Here is a 22,488-nt window from a genome sequence, read left to right as displayed (position 1 = left end):
CATCACTTCCCAATATTATTCCCTGCTTTTGAGGAAGTGACTGTTAGAGATTTGGTTCAGTATCATTATGTTTTCACAGAAGAAGAAAGCGGTTTTGTTCATGGATTCGTGGAAATGACGCCGCCACGATGTTGTTCATGCTGCTGTGCGTTCAAGCAGTCGTCCAAGGTAAAAGTATCACACACATGGACACTTTCATTATTTAAATACCAACGTTGTTAGTTTCTACAAGGTCACCTTAAACGTTTCACAAAATCGAGGTAACGGATTCAACCGGGATATTTCCAGTTATCCTGGCTGTGTGTGTACTGTGTATGAACAATGACTGCACGTAGAGATCAATATATAGCTATATAGCTTCTCCAGCTCGGTAGACGGCTCGAGGTTGCAGCTTGTTCTCTACGTTGCTATGATTCAAAATATGTATTGCATGTGTTTCAACAATGTTTCGTTTAAATGTTATTGATCGCGGAAGTTCGGATCTGTGACTATGTTTCTAGCTTTACTTAAGTTGTTTCGTCATGGTGCCAGTAACCTCGAAATACCTCATTAGCTGATATAGAGTAGCCTTGAAAGCAACGGTAATCGACTGCGGTCGAGCCAACCATCACTTGCCGTCGGCTTCCCGTGGTCAAATCAGCCGCTCCTAATGTGAAGTGCGACGATATTATATTCTTTACGTCAATTCATCTCAAACGGTACAAACCAAGCAGACATATTTCCGGTTTTCCAAATAAAGTCACATCGGACGGGAATACAACGCACTGAAACGAAATTGTTAAATTATATGCCAAAACAATTATATCTTATCATTGTGATTACATGTAAAAAATGTATGTCAAATAAAACATTCAAACGTATTGTAGCTATATACTGTATATAGTGGAGCTATTGTTTTTATTACATTACATTACATGTCATTTAGCAGACGCTTTTATCCAAAGCGACTTACAATGGAATTGAGTACAATCAGCCAGGGGTGGAATTGAACTTGCGACCATGATGTCTTTCGCACACAGGGTACCGCTCTTAACCATTGAGCCACTCCACCCACTCTTTTATACTGTCAGTCAGTCAGTTATCATCTAACCGCTTTATCCTCCACCAGAGGGTCGCTGTGCCAATCTCAGCTACATCGGGCGATAGGCGGGATACACCCTGGACAGTTCGCCAGTCCATCGCAGGGCCACACACAACTAGAGACAACTAGAGACAAACAACCATTCACTCTCACACTCACTCCTATGGTCAATTTAGAGTGTCCAATTCACCTAATCCCCTCATTGCATGTTTTTGTACTGTGGGAGGATGTCGGAGAACCCGGAGAGAACCCACGCACACACGGGGAGAACATGCAAACTCCATGCAGAAGGGCCCTTGTTCCAACCGGGGCTCGAACCCGGGTCTTCTCGCTGCAAGGCGAGAGTGCTAACCACTACCCCACCGTGTGGCTTCTTTTATACTGTCTGTCTTGTAAATTTCTTTGCATATATTTATTAATACACATACAGTGCCTTGTGAAAGTATCCGGCCCCCTTGAACTTTTCAACCTTTTGCCACATTTGAGGCTTCAAACATAAAGATATAAAATTGAAATTTTTTGTCAAGAATCAACAACAAGTGGGACTCAATCGTGAAGTGGAACCAAATTTATTGGATAATTTATACTTTAACAAATAAAAAACTGAAAAGTGGGGCGTGCAATATTATTCGGCCCCCTTGCGTTAATACTTTGTAGCGCCACCTTTTGCTGCAATTACAGCTGCGAGTCGCTTGGGATATGTCTCGATCAGTTTTGCACATCGAGAGACTGGAATTCTTGCCCATTCTTCCTTGCAAAACAGCTCGAGCTCAGTGAGGTTGGATGGAGATCGTTTGCGAACAGCAGTCTTCAGCTCTTTCCACAGATTCTCGATTGGATTCAGGTCTGGACTTTGACTGGGCCATTCTAACACCTGGATACGTTTATTTGTGAACCATTCCATTGTAGATTTGGCTTTATGTTTAGGATCATTGTCCTGTTGGAAGATAAATCTCCGTCCCAGTCTCAGGTCTTTTGCAGACTCCAACAGGTTTTCTTCCAGAATGGTCTTGTATTTGGCTCCATCCATCTTCCCATCAATTTTAACCATCTTCCCTGTCTCTGCTGACGCAAACCTATCGTTTTGCATTGTGGCCAAAAAGTTCAATTTTGGTTTCATCTGACCAGAGCACCTTCTTCCACATGTTTGGTGTGTCTCCCAGGTGGCTTGTGGCAAACATTAAACGAGACTTTTTATGGATTTCTTTGAGAAATGGCTTTCTTCTTGCCACTCTTCCATAAAGGCCAGATTTGTGCAGTGTACGACTGATTGTTGTCCTATGGACAGACTCTCCCACCTCAGCTGTAGATCTCTGCAGTTCATCCAGAGTGATCATGGGCCTCTTGGCTGCATCTCTGATCAGTCTTCTCCTTGTTCGAGATGAAAGTTTGGAGGGATGGCCGGGTCTTGGTAGATGCAGCATTGCAGTGGTCTGATACTCCTTCCATTTCAATATGATTGCTTGCACAGTGCTCCTTGCAATGTTTAAAGCTTGGGAAATCTTTTTGTATCCAAATCCAGCTTTTCTATCCAAATCCAGCTTCCTGCCTGGTGTGTTCCTTGGTCTTCATGATGCTCTCTGCGCCTTAAACAGAATCCTGAGACTATCACAGAGCAGGTGCATTTATACAGAGACCTGATTACACACAGGTGGATTCTATTTATCGTCATCAGTCATTTAGGACAACATTGGATCATTCAGAGATCCTCAATGAACTTCTGGAGTGAGTTTGCTGCACTGAAAGTAAAGGGGCCGAATAATATTGCACGCCCCACTTTTCAGTTTTTTATTTGTTAAAAAAGTATAAATTATCCAATGAATTTCGTTCCACTTCACGATTGTGTCCCACTTGTTGTTGATTCTTGACAAAATATTTCAATTTTATAACATTATGTTTGAAGCCTCAAATGTGGCTAAAGGTTGAAAAGTTCAAGGGGGCCGGATACTTTCACAAGGCACTGTATTTCTTTTATTTCTACCCTGTATTGATTTTTGGCTGCCATGACACTGCAAATAATATGGGAGGAATAAAGGAATAACTTTCTATTTTTTGAAAATAATTATTAGTTTATGATATCAGTTTTATTGGATTTAGTACTTCTAAGACTTCTAATTCGATATCCGTCTGCAACAAAATATAGTATCTAAGGTTTATAAGCCGACAAATATTAGATAATTACAATTATTTTCTCGGAAGTTGACGGGGAAAACTTGGGGAACGAGTTTCAGACGGACAGCATCTCCAATCCCGTGACTACTTCTGGTCCATTGATCTGTCGCTCCAAAACTCAGTAGCCAAACGGCAGGCGGCTTCCCAGGCCAAAGAAATTAGGTTAATAATCCATTTTTGGAGAGGTATAGACTACACAACTTTTACTAGTATTTTATGGTTTCAGTTTGATTGGACGGGCCACACGGTGGTGTAGTGGTTAGCACTCTCGCCTTGCAGCGAGAAGACCCGGGTTCGAGCCCCGGTTGGAACAAGGGCCTTTCTGCATGGAGTTTGCATGTTCTCCCCGTGTGTGCGTGGGTTCTCTCCGGGTTCTCCGGCTTCCTCCCACAGTCCAAAAACATGCAATGTGGGGATTAGGTAAATTGGACACTCTAAATTGACCATAGGAGTGAGTGTGAGAGTGAATGGTTGTTTGTCTCTAGTTGTGTTTGGCCCTGCGATGGACTGGCGAACTGTCCAGGGTGTACCCCGCCTATCGCCCGATGTAGCTGAGATTGGCACAGCACCCCCCGCGACCCTCTGGTGGAGGATAAAGCGGTTAGATGATGACTGACTGACTGACAGTTTGATTGGACTTACCTACGTCTTGTACTTTATGCACACATAGTAGTTACATCAAGTCTGCATGTGATAACGGTTTGTTCAGTTAGCACATGCATAAAAGTACCCGAAAAGTACACAGTGAAGTAAAAAAAATAGTAGAATAATAGGAATGTTTAATGAGTATTAAATGTTCCTAATTTTTTACAGACAATATAGACAAATCCACCGACGTACCAGAAGTAAACAAGCCGCCATTGCTGTGGTGGCGTCTCCCTCCATTATACGCCTGACATGTCTTAGCTGCACCTCTTAATCCTGGCTTGGCTTATGTGAAATGTGAAATCTTTTTAGTTCTGCTTTTGTGCAACAGTCCTATGTCTCCTTCTGTAATGATTGTGAAATCTAGCAGCAGCATTTCCTGACTGAGATTTAAGACTTTGCTTAGAGAGAGAAGGGATGTGTGACCGCAGTACAGCTCACACAAACAGTGTCACAGACAAGAATGAGCAGTGGATGTTCAGTGCAGCCGACTGTGTTTGCAACAATCACTGATCTGTTTTGTTCATTCAAGTAAAAATAGGTTTTGTTTTCTCCTCTTTATTTTACTATCCAACACTTTTGTCCACCCCTGTGTGTGAAATCTTTAAAGACAGGACATGTTCTAGTGATATCTAGCGTCCATAACCAGTCAATTTGAAACTAACTGTAAAAAAAAAGAGGTGTCATAGAAAGTCTTGTAGCTCGGTGTTGCTCTGAAGGTCCAGCAATCTGTTGTTACATCTGCACTGATCTCCAATAATTTTACCATGCATGGAAGGCAACCCCTTTTGTAGAAAGACGCAACCTGCTTGGCAATAACGTCATTATTGATTATTACTGTCATTTTTGCCTAATACTAAGTATCATCCAATCACAGCTCAACTTTGTTCTGGGCCATTTACATTAGTAACAACAGCAGGTTAGACAGACAAAACTCCACGTACATCATGCACTCAAGCTTAAGGTTAACTTACCTTTTGTCCTTTAAAAGGTGGAAAAATGTCCCGCAGGCTGTTGTGTTCTGTTCGCATCATCCCTCCTCTGACCCAGGGCTTTATCATTCCAAACTGTACCTTAATGTACCAAATCAATCCGTACCATGATGGTAACACTACTATAATCTCCTTGGTTGAGTAGCAGATCCTCTTCTGCCATCGAACAACAGTAGACTTCTGATGTTTGCTTGAACTTGAACTCTTTGAAGTGTTTTTTACTGACCTGTCCACGCTCATTTCATTTCTCACTTCCAGTAGTGTCTCAGGAGATGCCATCACCACCACTACACGTTCATGTTGATAAGTGGCTGCTGACATGGACACCGACTGAAGAAACAAATGTCACCTACACTGTGCAGTACCTCAGGTGAGCTGCTGCTGTCAAACTGAGTGTAATAGGAAACCTCTAACATTTCACAAATGTGCCCAGCCATGAGACAACCAGGAAGAAGGTGCTGTGAAGAGGTCCCAGGGGGTTCCCAGAGAAAAATTAAATTAAATATGAATATAAATTTCATAAAAATTAAAAACATAAAAGGTAATATACTTAAGAGTTAGAAGGATCAAATAAAGAAATTGTTTTCTAATATCAATTCAAATAAAATACATTTAATTGGCTCTGTGGTGTAGTGTGGATGGATCAGTCTGTTACTGAATGAGCTGAATGATGACAATGTGCTAACTATCAGCTAGTCCCTAAATCATTAGCATCAAAGTCAATACTTCATACCCAAAGCTGTTACATTCACACAGTATTCAAGCACATCAGGTTGGTTTGTTATTCATATTAATAGTAAATGCTTACATGCTCCTCTTACAGCAGGGGTGAAACTTTTTTTAACGAGGGCCAGATTTGATAATGTGAAGATGTCCGGGGGCCAATGGTCACTTCAGACCTTTTTTTTTAACAGTAATTTTTACATACATATGCACTGTTTAATTAAAATTTAATTGTCATTGTCACAATTATCATTTTTAAATGGGAATGTAACCACATCGAGGCCACGCAAGGAGTGAAAAATCTGACTGTCGAACAGCTGAGCTAATCAGGGGGATACATGAATCTGATTTTTTTTTTGTCCAAGTCCCTCCCTGGCCATAAATAATACATTATAAAACCGAAGCTGCGGGCCCTACAAAATCTCACAGAGGGCTGGGATTGGCCTGCAGGCTGGACTTTGGACATGCCTACGTTTTATAATACGATCGTCTGGTCGAACATAAATTTCAATGTGTGTATCATTTGCATTTTAAAAGGACATTACTGTGCTAGCTAACAACAATGTAGCCACATAACGTTCTGAAACGAAAAACATTTTTAATCCCTGTATGTGACTTTGGATGAACACTAATGTAATGTAGATTAACAACGTTAATGAAAACTCACCCCATAAGAAGATAGAAGGTTAATAAAAGGTTTGGAGTGCTTTCTTTTCAACACGGGCATCATGTTGTCATCTCAGAAGTAACTACTGTGTCTGTTCCCCTCAAGGTGTCCAATTATTCTCATGGCCTGCCACTTTCATTCGGCCGCTAAATAATCCATCCGTTTGTTGTTCATAAGCTCTGGAGGAAATTTGGAGCTACACGTTGCAGCTTCATCTTCCGTAGCATTTCCGTAGCATAGCAGAAGTGAGATGGCATGACCAGAAGCATCTTTCTTGTTAAGAAGTACAGCCAAAGATTTGCGCTGTAACAGCCACGGTTTAGTTCTTCTGCAAAGCGTTTTTCCTTGTCCATCTTCATTCAACGGTGAAAGTACACACAGCTTCTTGAAGCAGCAGTGGCAGTGAGGAGTGCAGCAGCAGTACCCATGTGTTTAAGGCATTAACACGTTTTTCCATTAAACAGGTCGAGCATGGCTCGACTCAACTTTTTTGCTTTTCCATTAGGGACGGTACACAGGTACTACTACGAGCGTGACATCCGACCCACAAATCAAACTGAACTGTCGATTAGTTAAAAAGACCTGAAAAAAAGTGTCAATCTTCAACATTTAGCAAGGAAATTTCTAAAATCTCAATATTTTACAGAGGAGTCTGGTGTATTTAGCAACAGCACTGCTGAAAGCCGGCAAGTTCAGTGACTGCCAGATGGAGTCTGCTGTGCTGCAGTCATGCAGGAAGTACTGAACTAATCTTTTTGATTAGCTGATTCTAATGATTCAGTACACCGCAAAGAACTGCATTGCTTGTCACTAGTTTGTGTGTGTCGCATGAAAAACAATGTTACGGCAGTTTCTTGCAGCTGTGCCATTATGCCCCCGTAGTATTGGAAAACAACTGCCTGACACTAAACCGAGTAGAGTAGAGCCTAGTAGTGCTAGAACTGTATAAGTTTTCCATACAGGCACCTGACATGTTTACATTTTGATTTTAAAATATCACTGAGATATAATTTTTTTTTTGACTTGTTTACAGTTTTGTCTATTATAAGAAATGGGTATTTCTTGAAAATGTTATACTTTTTTGTGACGTCATCAGTGGGTAGACTCTTACCAAAATGTAATGGCAAAATACTTCACCTACCCATCATATAAAATTCTTGTCAAAAACTGTAGACAGGAAGTTGTAAACAGAAAGGCTAACTGATCTGTTTCTGTTCGTTATCCACAGCTTCAGAAACGATGTGTGGAGAGATGTTCCTGCGTGTGTCCAGACACCTTTCAATTCCTGTAACGTGGCTTTCACTAAAGCTGAGAGTGAGCATGGCTGTGTCTTGCTGCGTGTGCGAGCAGAGAGACATGAGCTGAGTTCAAGACCAGTCAAGGCCTGTAGCAGACATGGTAAGGATCCAGGATGTGATATGATAATAGTCTGATAATAGTGTACTTTCATAGGGGTGTAACATTGCGTTTATTTGTCCCGAACTGTTTGGTACATGACAAATTATCACATATATTTTCAAAATATGTAGAGTGGTAACCACTTTCTGTCGGTTCCACTCTGTGGGAAGGGATTCCACTGCATGCATGTTGCGTTGTGTGGCGGCTCCGTTCCGATGTTGCTGCGGATGCTTAATCCATCAACACCCACCCGCTTTGTTCTCAGCTCCATCAGTGTGCCGCACGGCCGACAGGTGAAGCATACAGTGGAAAATTCAATCATAAAAACCGGAAGTGGTGATTGCTAGCTTTGTAAGCTTCACACAAGGACTGGGAAGTGCTGTGGCAGTAATGTAACCTTGCTAGTATGGTTTTTGCCTTTCTATTCACATTCTAGTCACTCAATAAAAACAATTTCATAAAAATGTGACATCAAGACTGAGGTACGTACCCGCGACTTTTGCGTACTGTTACACCCTTACACCATGTAACATTTGCTACATTTATAGTAGTGCTCGGTGGTAAGGGCTTACCTGAAGAAGCAGTGCTCTCAAGTTTTGAAGTCAGTTCAGAGTGAGATTTTGTTGGCAGGGGTAGAGGTGGTTATGATTGTGTGTTGTAGGAGTTGGTGGCAGATTTTGAGGCCTTCAGGACAGGGGTGGGGGCTGACATCTTTGAAACAGACATTTAATCTATGCATGGCGTGTGTAACAAAAACCACACCGCTTTCTCTCTCATATGAGCAGACGCACACATTCAATTACGCCTCTCTCTCTCGCTTGACCACTCGCTCAATGAGTGCACACACACTCAACTGCGTGTCTCCTTTTCCAGAGGACTCGCTTATGCATAAAGAAAAAATACTGTTGTAACCATGAACATTTAGAAAAATACCGTGGTATACATTTTTGGTCATACCGTGCAGCACTACTTAATAGTAACCTTTATATTGCACAAATAGCAGTTTTTTCTGACTGAGCACAAGTACTTGTATTTGAGTACTTGCAGATACTGGCTACTTTATAATATCATTACAGCAAAAAAAATTATTTTCTACACTTTGACTCACAGTACATTAGATACTATTGCTGCTGTTTGAACGTTTACAGTCCCCCTCCAAACGTATTGGAAGAGTGAGGGGAATTCCTTTATATTCGCTGTAAAACATTTTGGTTTGACCTCAAAACATGAATGTGAGACAAGAGATAAGATTTCAGCTTTTTTGTGATGTTCAACAACTTGAAAGACTTGTTTGTAATGGAACATCACATTTTTAGGTGAGCAGAAGTATGTGTGCTGTGTGCTGTGTTGGTTCTTCAGATGTTTTATTAAATGACTTGTGTTGAAGGAGCTACTTTTCTCCTCTTCTAGCAGCGCTGAGGTTGCAGTCTGCTCTACTTTTTTCGACATTGCTTATCTTAAATTATTTCCTAACTGCTGACATTGGACACATCTGCTTATTGCCACGTGCTCACTTGAAGATACGGTCCCTGACACTAGTTTTGTCGCTTATCCAAGTTGTAGGAACAACAAAAAATTATTTGACTTGTAGTTGATAAGTTGTAATATAGCCTTTCGTCAATTTGTACTAAAATTTGACTAAAACTAATAAGCATTTTAGTCCAAAAGACTAAATCTAAAATGGCTGCCAAAAACAACACTGCTCCGCATGCATCATAAGGACATAGACATAACTATGGAAACATCTCCGTCAACACAGGCAATTCTGCTGTCCTCATTTTGAGCGAAACTTCCTCAAAATTCAACTCACACTAAAGTGAACTGGCGCTATATGCTTGCTGTGAGTATCTGGACACGTCCAGTGACTACTGTGAAAGGACAGCTGACAACGTAGGAAAGTCTGTGTGACAGCATGGAGAGACAGCTGTCTGGAGGAAATAGACCCCACTGCGGTTGTCATGGGCTAGCTACCCATGGTGGCGTCTCTGATGCTGTTTCAGTTTGATGGAGACACCCACCAAGTGCTACAGGAAGTAAACAAAGGAACATATCCCTAGAGCCTGCAATAGTGGGGGCACAAGATGGCTCGATTGACAACACGGCTACAGACCCTGGAATGGACATGACTATAAGCAAGAACTACAGCAACAGCAGGACACTCATTTCAGTTGTGCACCTGTGGCTGGGAAAAAATAACATCACTCAGGGGATTGAGGATCCACCAAGGAAAGAGAGGGTACTTGAGAGAGCAGAGACAAGGGCCTCGCATTGACCAGTACTTCTTTTTTTTTTTTTTTTTTTTTTTTATAGATCTTTTTATTAAGGACAAGTTACATAAAGACAGTTATATAAAAGGACAAAGCTTTTGAGTTTTTTGCAGAACACATATGCAAACAAACAAATACACAAATACCCACCCCCCACCCACCCACCCTACAACATCTAGTGCATCCCGCTCTATGGAGATCAAATAAATGGATAAATAAATAAAGGTTATGATATTGATAGGTAAAGGTATCATTCAACATGTATAAAGAATTGGACAAAGAGAAAAATAAATAAATAATAATAATAAGAAGAAAGAGAACAGAGTGGAGGCAGCTTGTTTGAAAGTAAATCTTGAAAGTAGGAGAGGAGGCCGAGCTCGCCGTGCGACATCATGCATCACTCCTCAGGATCTAGTACTTGTGTATTCATGAATTATCAGGAAGGGTTTTAAGTTTGTTTATGAAAGATATTACTGGGTTCCAGGTGGAATAAAAGAGGTCTTTTGACCCTCTAAGTGTGTATTTGATCTTCTCAAGACTTAAATGCAGCATAAGGTCACTCATCCATGAGGAGGTGCTTGGTGGTTTGGGGGATTTCCAGAGCAGCAAAATCCTTCGGCGGGCCAATAGAGTTGTAAATGCAATAATGTTCTTATGCTTATTGCTAATCTGTTGGTCAGCTGACACTATACCAAAGATGGCAGAGTAGGCGCTAGGTTGCAAATTTAAGGATAGAGCCTTTGAAAGGATTCTGAAGACATCTGACCAATAATCTGAGAGGGAAGAACATGACCAGAACATATGTGTTAGTGTAGCCGAGGCAACATGACATCTACTACAGTTTTCATCCACCTCAGGATAAATTCTGGCCAACCTAGACTTGGAGAGGTGGGAACGGTGCAAGACTTTAAACTGAATTACACCCAGCCTAGCACATGAAGTAGTTCCATTAACTCTCTTTAGAGCTTCGGTCCAGGATTCCTCAGGAATTACATCCCCAAGCTCCTCCTCCCATTCCCCTTTAATTTTATTGAGAGAGGTGTCTCCGAGAGATAATATGTGTGAATAGATTCTCGCAATAAAGCCTTTTAAATTGGACGGAATTTGGAGGATGCCATCCATAGCGGTAGATTGAGGTACATTGGGAAAGTTTAAATCTAGGTTTTGCATAAAGTGTCGGATCTGGAAATATCGGAAACGACTTGAGCCGGGGAGGTTGAATTTTTGAGAGAGATTAGTAAAGGAAGAGAATACGCCTTCGCTGTAGAGATCTTTAAATTTGGAGAGGCCAAGTCTCTTCCACAGGGCAAAGGAGTTGTCTAATCTAGGCGGGACAAATAGATGATTATCACAGATAGGAGCCAGAAGAGAAAAATCTGTTAGACCAAAGTGTCTTCGAAACTGAGACCAAATTCGTAAAGTATTGATAACAACAGGGTTAGAGGTATGAGATGGAGTAGGCAAAGGGAGACTCGAGGTAACCAAGGCAGGGGGGGATGTCAAAATGCATGACTCATTTTCTATTTCACACCACGACAGCTTTGGGGCATGAAGCCAGTATATGATTTTCTGAATATTAGCCGCCCAATGATAGTGAAGCAAATTTGGTAAACCTAATCCGCCCTGGGATCGATGTCGCTGCAAAAACCTTTTCTGTATTTTAGGAACTTTACCCCCCCAAATGAATGATGATATAATTTTATCAACGGACTGAAAAAAGGATTTTGGGAGAAATATAGGGAGACATTGAAAAAGATAGAGGAAACGGGGCAACACATTCATTTTAATACAATTGATCTTTCCAGCCAATGAGAGATTAATGGACCTCCAGTTCTGTAAATCGTTTCTTATTTTATCAACGAGGGGTGTGAAGTTATCTTTGAATAATTTAGGAAAAGTCCGTGTAATATTGATTCCTAAATATCTAAAACCAGATTTAGACAGATGGAATGGCAGGTCCTCTTGTAGAATTTCAAGTGCTAAATTGTTCACTGGGAAGCACTCGCTTTTCATGAGGTTAGTCTTATATCCTGAAAAAACACCAAATCTATGCAACACCTGGACTATGTGGGGAACACACCGCACCGGGTCAGACACGTACAACAGAAGGTCGTCGGCATATAGAGCCACCTTGTGTTCCCTCCCCCATCTAGAGATTCCACTTATTTCCGGGGATGATTTTAGCATGATAGACAGGGGCTCAATGGCAAATGCAAACAGGAGTGGACTTAGTGGGCACCCTTGACGTGTCCCTCTTGATAAAGAAAAAAATTCAGATCGTTTCCCGTTCGTGACCACTGATGCCTTTGGTGAGGCATAAAGGAGTTCAATCCAGGCTATAAAAGTTGGTCCAAAACCAAAGGCCCGCAGACATTCAAATAAATACGCCCACTCCACTCTGTCAAAAGCCTTCTCTGCATCCAGGGAGATAACCACTTCTGGTATCCCCCCGGATGCAGGAGAATATATGATATTAAGAAGGCTCCGGATGTTAGAGAAGGAGTGACGACCAGACATAAAACCGGTCTGATCAGGGGAGATCACCTCACCTGTAACCGATTCCAGACGTCGAGCAAGTATCTTAGCTAAAATTTTAATGTCGCTGTTTAACAATGAGATGGGCCGATATGATCCACATTGTGTTTTGTCCTTCCCGGGCTTTGGTATAAGTGTTATGGATGCTTCAGTTAGCGTCCGCGGCAAGGCCCCAGTACCCACCGAATCATTAAGCATTTCAAGAATAAGTGGCGCTAATTTGGTTGAAAATTTTTTGTAGAATTCAATAGGATATCCATCGGGACCCGGGGCCTTGCCACTCTGCATCGCCGAAATCGCATTTGAGATTTCTGTTAAACGAAAGGGTAGTTCTAGATCTGCTTTATAGGTGGGACTGATAACAGGGGTGTTTAAATTCTTAAAAAAGTTTAGCATATCGGTATTGTCATTAGGTGCTTCCGAGGTATAGAGTTTTGAATAAAATGCCTTGAAGGTATTGTTGATTTCAAGGGGGTCTGTGGTAAGCTCCCCGTTTTCTTTTTGAATTTGTGTGATCAGTTGATCGGAGGACTTGCATTTTAATTGACGCGCTAACAGTCTACCAGCCTTCTCGCCATGTTCATAGACAAAACCTCGCGATTTCAGCAACATACGTTCCGTCTTTTCGGAGGATAATAAATCATATTTGGTTTGAAGATCCAGCTTATTTTTATAGAGTTCCGGAGTAGGAGAGGCAGAGTATTGACGGTCTATGTCAAATATTGAACTGAGAAGTCGCTCTTGTTCTTGCTTCCTAGTTTTATTCACCCTAGAAGTGTAAGAGATAATATCCCCCCTTATTACCACTTTAAGAGTCTGCCACAGCAAGGAGGGGGAGATATTATCTATGTTATTGGTTTCTAGGAAGTTATCAATGGCTGTTGAAATCATTTGGCAGAATCCTTCGTCTGTCAGTAGTGCAGTATCAAATCTCCATGGAGGCCGGTCAGAGGAGTTAAGTGGAAAGGAGAAATCTAATATTACTGGGGCATGGTCGGATTCAATTATGGTGGAATATTCTATGTTTTTAACAAAGGGGAGTAATACGCTGTCTATGAAAAAATAATCAATTCTGCTATACGAATGGTGAACATGTGAAAAAAAAGAGAATACCTTACTATGAGGAAAGCGAAACCGCCAGGGGTCGAAACATCCAGTTTGGTTCAAAAATGATGATAGTGTCTTAGCCATCTTGGAGGGAATTTTAGACTTTGGGCTGGAACGGTCCAGGGAAGGATTAATTGTACAGTTTAAGTCCCCTCCAAAAATTAGGGAGCGTGAGTTTAAGTCAGGTATGGATGAGATTAATTTTTCTATGAATTTGTCATCGTCCCAGTTGGGCGCGTACACGTTTACCAGTAGGACAGGTTTGTGATAGAGGGACCCTGAAACGATAACAAAACGGCCATGTGGGTCAGAAATAATGTTTGTGGCATTAAAGATTGTTTTTTTATGAATTATAATTGCTGCGCCACTTGACCTGGAATTGAAACTTGAATGAAAAATTTGGCCAACCCACGGTTTTTTTAATCTGAAGTGGTCTTTGACCATTAAATGCGTTTCTTGCAGAAAGGCAACTTCACACTTTAAAAGTTTAAGGTGTGCAAATATTCTAGCTCGCTTTACAGGTCCATTCAAACCCTTGACGTTCCATGAAATAAATCTTATATTTGTCCCACCTGTAACCTGGTTACTTTCCTGTGTCCCGTTCATGGTCTACTAGATCGATCAGTAATATTTGTATTTGTATACACGATTCGCCGCACCACAGCCCAGCATCCACTCTGAAGAATAGAGAGAGTGCCTCCACATAAAAGTATATAGTAAAATGATGGAAACAAGCTAATAAAACTGTTGAAATGGATTTGAAATCCAGGGATGCACACACCCAACACCCTTACAACTCTAACAGAACCCCAAATTACCCATGATGACAACAAAACATAATAAAACCAAAAATCAATGCCTATGTTTGCCTCCCCAACTGAGGAAAACTGCAGGCTCGCCAAATCTCCCCTGTTCTTCCGGGAGTGCATCCTAATTAACTCTATTTTCGCTCAATGTACTCCCGATCATTTTGTGCAAAAGTAATAACATCACTATATGAACGTATGGCTGATGAAGTTGTCAGGGTAAAGAGAAGAAAGGTGAAAAATAATAACAATCATAATGATTATATTAAGCGCACATGACACTTCGAGCAAAAACAAATATAAAAGGGCATTAACCCAGCATCAGGTATTAAATTGCTTACTTTAGGGGGAATTCCTAAGTAATAATATTTACATGCCACATTGAATGTCTCAACACATATGCCTAAAACAACCATAAACAGGCAATAAAAGAGACAGAAAATAAGGAAATTGGAGGGAAAAGGATACCTGAGTCCACCAATGAGAGTGAGTGAAAGTATTGTTTGTGTGAAGTCCAGTTAAGTCCAGTGCCTGTATAGAGGCCATTCTTCTCAATAGTAAGCGCCAACAGTCACGGACGTTTTTATCACTCCTTAATTACTCGGTGGTTGTAGAATTCCTGGGCGTCTTCAGGTGACTCGAAGGTGAACGTCTGCGCCTCAAAGGTTACCACCAGGCGAGCCGGGTACATCATACGGAACCGGACTCCCTTCTGGAAGAGTGCGTGTTTCACACCGTTATAGGCTGCTCGTTTTCTCGCCAGTGCGGGGCTCAGTGCGGGGCTCAGGTCGGGGTAAAACCTCAAAGTTGTCCCTTGATAGTTCACCGCATGGTTCCTGGACCACCGTAGGGCTGTCTCCCTCTGCTGAAAGCGAAGCAAGCACACGACGAATGGTCTTGCTGGTTTCCCCTCTTTCGGTTTTGAACCCAGTGACCGGTGAGCCCTCTCCAGTTCAGGCGGACTGGTAAACACGTCAGGACCCATACACTCCTCCAGGAGCTCAGAAATAAACTTGACCGGGTCCTTACCATTCTCGCTGCCCTCCGGGATGTTCACTATTCTCAGGTTGGATCTGCGTGATCTATTTTCCATGTCGTCAACACGGTCCAACAGAGTTTGATTCTGGGTTTGGAGAGATTGAATTGTGGCTTCGGCTGTTGTCAGTCGCTCAAAGTTTTCTCCGGCGATGGTTTCCGTGGCTGCGAGGCGGGTCTGGAACGAGCCGACCGTATCCCTGAGGGCATCCATGGTTGTCTGAAGTGGCTTTAAGGACTCTTGAATCAGCCCAGAGACATCATTCTTCAAACCAGCTCTCTGCTTCGCCAGCTCGGCCACCAGCTGCGACATGGAGATTGTGTCAGTAGCGTCCCCTCGGACAGGTAGGCCAGCGTCAGCATTAGCGTTAGCACCTTCGCTGGTAACGTTAACAGGGGCTGCGCTAGCGGCCATGGCCGAGAGTTTGCTAGCTATGCTAGTGGTGGCTCGTGTCACAACTGGAGTTTGAGTGCCACTTTTCTTGTGTTTAGAGAAGCTCATTTTAGCGTCAAATGTATCAAAATGACTTTGTAACGCGCCGTGACAGTTTGATAGAAAAAAGTCCGATGACTAAGTAAAAAATGAAGCAAATGTGATCGGGAGATCCGAAGCCGACGTCTGCTCTCTTACATCATCAACCGGAAGTCGACCAGTACTTCTTACGAAGCAACCAGTCAAATCAGTTGAGTGAAGCACAGCGATGGGACAAAAAACAAAGTTTGCAGAGTATCAGCAACCCGGTTACTGAGGAGGATTACACAAGCACAGAAATGCTGTGTGGCCCACAGCTATTGCAAGAGAGAGTGGGAAACAGTAAAAAATCCTGGAGCAACAGGTGGGCTCAGCAGAGAAAAAAAACTGGAAAGTATGGGTGACATCATCTACCACTACAGAGAAGAGTGCTTTAGAGTGAACATAAGGATATGTTGCCTCCAGCCAAATACAGGAGGCTGCAAGAGATGGAAAGACTGGTCAGAGAGAGAAGGCAGCTAGGAAAAGTTAGAGATGTTCTCATGCTACTCCAGGAGGACATCAAATGCCAGTTGGCAACCTTACCCGGTGCAGAGAACTTGAGTAATCTTCGCAAGAGGAAGGAACACACAAGAACACGGTTCTATAAAAATCCTTCAAGTTCGTCAAAGACCTCTTTGATTAAAAAAAAAAAGCGGAAAACTCCAAAGCAGGAACTGAGGCAAGAAATTAGTCATTTATATTTCAAACGTGTATTAAGAGATGTATTTATAGTATGGCAGTGACGTTGTCGGAGATGATCAGCTCCGCCTCTGCAGACGCTCGGTGCTCACAGTGCCCGGCACAGAGCAGCATTACCTCAGCCTGTCCTGTTGAAATGATCCGCTGGCTCAGATGTCTCTGTCATTAGATACTTGGTGTGATCAATCGATTTTTTGTTGATGCGTTTTGTTTTTCTATATTGTTTTTAATGTGAAAGGTTTGACCTGACAGTTTGAATGTTTGTATGTTACTAAAGAGACCATAGCATAGTTCTAACTCACGTATATGTGAGATATGGAGGTGTACTTACAAACATGAAGTCGTTTTTATGGTCAAAAACGTCTTAGTTGCTACAAACAAGCGGCTGTAAATGTCTCATCACTTCACACCAAAACTACACCCGCAAAACACGGACTATCTTGCGATTGGCCAGCCAACGAGACCTTTCCCACTGTCTTGTGATTGGCCAGTTACCTGGAAGAGACAATAAGATAATTGGCACATCAGCTCTCAGACCAGCGGCTCCCCCTCTGGAAAGGCGGATGCACCGCTAGCAATTATCAAAACACTGAATAATGCCTTAATCCCTTAGGCATTTGATCCGGAGTCTGACCCAGAGTCGGAAGACCCTGTGACAAGTGAACCACCTCCATTGCAAAGACTGCTGCAGGATGCTTGTAGCTTGGATATTGTTGTGGTTACCGAGATGATAAACACACATGCAAATGAAACATGCAAGTGACAAAACAAGCACACAAAGACACTTTTACGGTTTGTAAAACTTGTAATACGTATTGTTGGCACTGCTCCTTCCTTTAGTTGAAGGTTTGGTGCTGTGTCCTGCTTTATATTGCTACTTTCAACCGTAGAAGAAGAACTACTCTCGCTGTAGCTGCTGAGTGTATCGGTTGTATGGAGCTCAGCAGCTACAACAAGAGTAGTTCTTCTTCTTCTACGGTTGAAAGTACGTCACCGGATGTGCCCGGACTCTAGTGCCTGGACTAGGAGGCGCTGCTGTTTAGAGGAGTGGTGAAATTCGCCAGTGACGTAACTAGTCAACGGACGTGCCGTTCCGCTTTGTAGAGCTCAGGAAAACAATCAAACCCTGCACTCTCAGCAGTGGCTGAACTGATTGTTATGGACTTTTAGGGCATATCGATTATCGGTAAAAAAGACAATATCGGAAATCCCTAAGAAATAGTGTATTGCTGTTTTTCAGCCAGACCTTGACCTCTCGTAAAGTCTAGTCCCACAAGACTCCACTTTGAGGAAGATGGCCAAAAGCATTATGCGTTTCCATGGTTTTGGAACAGCGATCTCGATTGCTGCTACTGTTTGCTGTGGTTATTTTCAACAGAAGACAGAGGCATCGGGTGAACTCTGTCCATACATACCACCATCTTGTCTGAAGTGAACTGGTCATGTGACCCCCTCCATCGTGTCCAGTGACGTGTAAATGAGGAAAAAGCGCTTCCATTACACTTTCACGATAAACTTTCATATCGACATCTGTGTAAAATGACCTCAAGACAGCATAAGAAATGTTTTAGCGATATTTGAGTCCTGGAAAAACAGGCAGAAACTGCCAGCTAATTACCGACATAGATCGCTGTCTGTTTGCATTAAATGACGCACTAAAAGAGATCAATAAAAATCGAATACGAACATCAAATAAATTAAAAATTAAAGAAATGTTGTTTAATCAGTGTGTTTCTCATACTGAATAACCTACTTAATTTGCAATTTAGTATGTAAGTATTTCACTTTACTTACATTTTAGAAGCGCAGAATTCACTGTTTCCTCTGTGTGGCTCTCAGATGCGGCTGCAGTGGACATGGCTCTGTGGGCAGAGGATGTCACCTGCAGTCTGTCAAAAAGAAATTGTCCTTCACCTTAAGATACTTAATTTTAAGTGTTGAATATAAGGCTGCAGATCATTCTTATAGTTATAATCACCATTGTTTTTGACAATAGCAAATTTTTAAAATTATTGTGCAATATCTAACTTAAATGTAATTCTGGGAACCTCTGTGTGAACGGACATTGCATTGCTATCTTCACATAACAATTATTCACACAGTCGCACACTGCTTGTGTGATATTTGATCGTACGCTACACCAACGTCCATATGGATAAATGCTGATCTTTGCATGGAAATTAGTGTACACCCAAGTTTGATAAATGGAACCAATGAGGCATGTGATTTTTGTTTTGTCCAGGTGACTCCTGCAGCCCGAATGTCTCTCTGACGGCACGATCTGGCTCCCTGACTGTATATCTGAGCAGCGACCACAGCATGGCTCATGAACACGGAGACCATGTCAAACATAGGGTTTACTATGGCAAGGAAGGAGAGTCCCTGCAGGTGAGATGTCATCATCATCTGTAACCCTAACACACTCACATCTGCTTCATTTATCATCTATTTGCTCTCTCTTGCTTAATGTTACTTGCTCATTGTTCTGCATGTGTACGGCTTTCTGGTTCCGAATCCTTCTCTGCACCCCTGTCATGTGGGGTCCCATAGGGCTCTATTTTCACTTTATTTGCTTCCTTGGGTTCCTTTCACTTGGCATCTCCTTTTGCTGTTATGCTAATGACAGTCCGTCATTAGCATAAGAATAGCATCTGTTTTTTGTTTTGTTGTTAACTACAGTTTAGCAGGTGGAACTTTTGGCCTTACTGTAACCCACACTCATTTTAGTGATAAATCATAACAAAATCTGCACTGGTGAAGGTTTGGATAATGGAGAAGTTTCTGACAGGGGCAAAAATAAAACTGTGCAATGTTTCGTAAACTAACAACATGCCAATGTCAGCCGAACTGAACAATGATTCACGACGACCAAAACCCAAGATGGGAAAATACCTCAGTCTTGGATTCACGGTGAATGTGGTAGGAGATGAAGAAAGACCTCTCGGTGTGTTGTGTCTCAAAACATTGGCAGGGGACAGCATTAGCATGCTAAAACAAAAAAATGTATTTGCTCAGCAAATTATTAATATTGGTAAAGTATTCTTTGTTATCGAGATGTATTTTTTGTTTAAAAAAATTACGCTATTATAGTTATAATTGCACATTTCATATTTTTATTTGAAAAATGCTTTCTCAGGAAGCAATATTGAGGTTATTGTACTGCTAAAGCAAAAATGTTATTTGCACAACACATTATTGAAAGAAAAGTGAAAAGTTTGTTGTAATATTGTTTTTTTCAATAAGTGATATGCTTGACACATTGGTACAGTTACGTAAGAGTTTTTCTGGCTTGCATTTCCTGCCCTTCAGAGTTTCACAATGCCTCCAGGCTTCCCATTATCATCCGTACTTTGTTTCAACTTGCCCATTTCTAAAAGTGCAATACTAAGCATCAGTGTTAACCAAACATCTCTTCAACAGAAATACAAGGATGCTATTTCTTCAGTGACCATCTCTAACCTGGAAGAGGGACAGCGATACTGTGCAAAGGTGCAGTATGTATACTTTGGTAAACCTATGGGACTGGAAAGTTGCACCCAGTGTGAGGTCATCCCCAAGTCCAAGTTTATTGCTGATGGTATGTACCTTTTTTTTTTTTCTCAAGACATCTCCGATCATCATCATGTCAACATTTCATGATGACATGATGAAAACATTGTAAGTGTGTGTTTATGTGTGTCTGTGTCTTTCCCAGAACACAAGCCAAAACAAACAGTGGTAATAATCATAGTGCTGGTGGTTTTATTCCTGGCCTGTCTGATATCTGTGATTGCATACGTCCTCATCATCCATCCTGGGAGAATCAAGCGGTGGCTGCGGCCTCCATGCAAGATCCCTGACCATGTGAGCATGAACATTATTGACCACACAACCGCTAGACATTTTTCATGGCACAGTAGGAAAAGGCCGGGTGTAAATAATGAAATAAATTAGGCTCTTGGTGAAAACATTAAAGGGATAGTTTGGATTTTTGAATATTAAGTTGTATGACAGACCCCAGGAGTAGCGTGGACACAACGTTGTTAAGTCAGAAAAAATAATTTTTGTGGTTGAAGTTATGATTGTTTTTTTTTCTCTCCTGCACACAATTTTTGTGTGCAGGAGAGTTAGTGGTTTACACAGTGACACAAACTTCCGTTTATGTCATATGTCACATATTCATGAGATACTTCACTTTTTGTGAAGTTGCTAAAATCAGATTGTTCCTTGTGTCCACCACTGGCAGTCAAGATAAATTAATCAACAGTCAACGGTAAATAAATAAATAATCTGTCAACAGCGACCCACTTTGCTGCATGTCTTAAATAACATTTTCTTTCTTTTGTAGTTTTTCTTCAAGTCATTTGCTGAGCATCACGTTCTCAGGAGCAGCACCATTGAGGAGGATCACTTTGATGCCATTTCAGTCATTGAATGAAAGCAGCTGCATGGTATGAGACTTGCAGTTGAACTTGTTTGAGAAAAAGAGACTGCGACCTGCTGATCTGACTCCTCTACATTTACATCTCCTCTGCTTCTTCCTGAAGCCGCACTCTGCAGGGACGGCTGAGTTAAACTTGATGCCGATGGATGGCAGCATATTTGCACCTTTTTTCATAGCTATATTTGTACATTTCCTGAATCAGAAACTGGCAAATCCAAGCAGAGACAGCGGTCACTCACAGTCACCATGGTCTCTTTTTACTTTCTTTCTTGGGAGTGAAGTATTGTTTGTGTGTGTGTGTGTGTGCATGTTGCACTTGCCAACATGACCACCAGAGGGCACCAGAGGCTTGTTGCGGGAATGGGGTGAAGTCTGCCATCTCTGATTGTCTTGATATGAATTTTCTACAATTTTTACTTCAAAGCTAATAAGAAAAATCTGAATCTACAGTAAAAAGGGCTCCTAACTCACATAGTATTAAGTATTAAGTAATCATTAGAGCATATCGACAGACTTTGATGACCCAGGTGTATTAAGGCTATCAGCCAAGGAGCTTGTGTTTTCATTCCTATTTTCTCTGAAATCTTTGAAAATAGTGGAGGTGGATCAGTGGGTGTGTGGCACACCTAAAATAGGGTAACCACAATTTTGTTTTATTTTTATGATAGCAATTATTTTATGCAAAGTCAGTCAGTCATCATCTAACCGCTTTATCCTCCACCAGAGGGTCGCGGGGGGTGCTGTGCCAATCTCAGCTACATCGGGCGATAGGCGGGGTACACCCTGGACAGTTCGCCAGTCCACACACAGCTAGAGACAAACAACCATTCACTCTCACACTCACTCCTACGGTCAATTTAGAGTGTCCAATTTACCTATCCCCACATTGCATGTTTTTGGACTGTGGGAGGAAGCCGGAGTACCCGGAGAGAACCCACGCACACACGGGGAGGACATGCAAACTCCATGCAGAAAGGCCCTTGTTCCAACCGGGGCTGGAACCAGGGTCTTCTCGCTGCTCGCTAGGGGTGTGCAACCGCTGCCGCTCTCAGAGACAACCTGTTAAGGGGAAAACGACAACCTGCTCTTCATGTGTCTCTCTCCTTTACCTGCTATCACAGGTCAGTGTGTCTGTACACCGCGATTTCGCTCCATGATTTTGTTTTATATTAACAAATATTAATAGCGTGAGTGGTTATAGCATGTTTTCTTAATGGTTTTGTTACTAAATGACAGAGAACATATAAGAAAGTTTCCCCGCGAAGACGCCATTTTGTGCCGTGCACGGCCGCAGTTGCAACTATAAGTGATTAAAAGAAGTTAAATTTTGAGATGTGTTTACAAGTCTGGTTGTTGTGAAAGTGTATTGTTATTAGTTTATTCTGACATAATTATTTTTGTTTTTATTTTCTTCATGCGCCTGT

General features: G+C 41.8%; 1 protein-coding gene across 1 annotated transcript; it reads left to right on the top strand.

Moving 5' to 3' along the window:
* Positions 1-21,782, top strand: LOC122765129. The gene is made up of 7 exons (XM_044019235.1): positions 1-168; positions 5,149-5,260; positions 7,509-7,678; positions 18,884-19,029; positions 20,062-20,218; positions 20,336-20,484; positions 20,969-21,782. Exons 1-7 carry the CDS (start codon positions 129-131, stop codon positions 21,056-21,058), a joined length of 864 nt encoding a protein of 287 aa, XP_043875170.1. The 5' UTR covers positions 1-128; the 3' UTR covers positions 21,059-21,782.
* Positions 21,783-22,488: the final 706 nt, after the last annotated feature.

This window comes from Solea senegalensis, linkage group LG2, assembly GCF_019176455.1.
Source record: "Solea senegalensis isolate Sse05_10M linkage group LG2, IFAPA_SoseM_1, whole genome shotgun sequence".
Lineage (NCBI taxonomy): Eukaryota > Metazoa > Chordata > Actinopteri > Pleuronectiformes > Soleidae > Solea > Solea senegalensis.
Note: the sequence above shows the minus strand (reverse complement) of the source record. Positions and strands in the feature narration are given on the sequence as shown.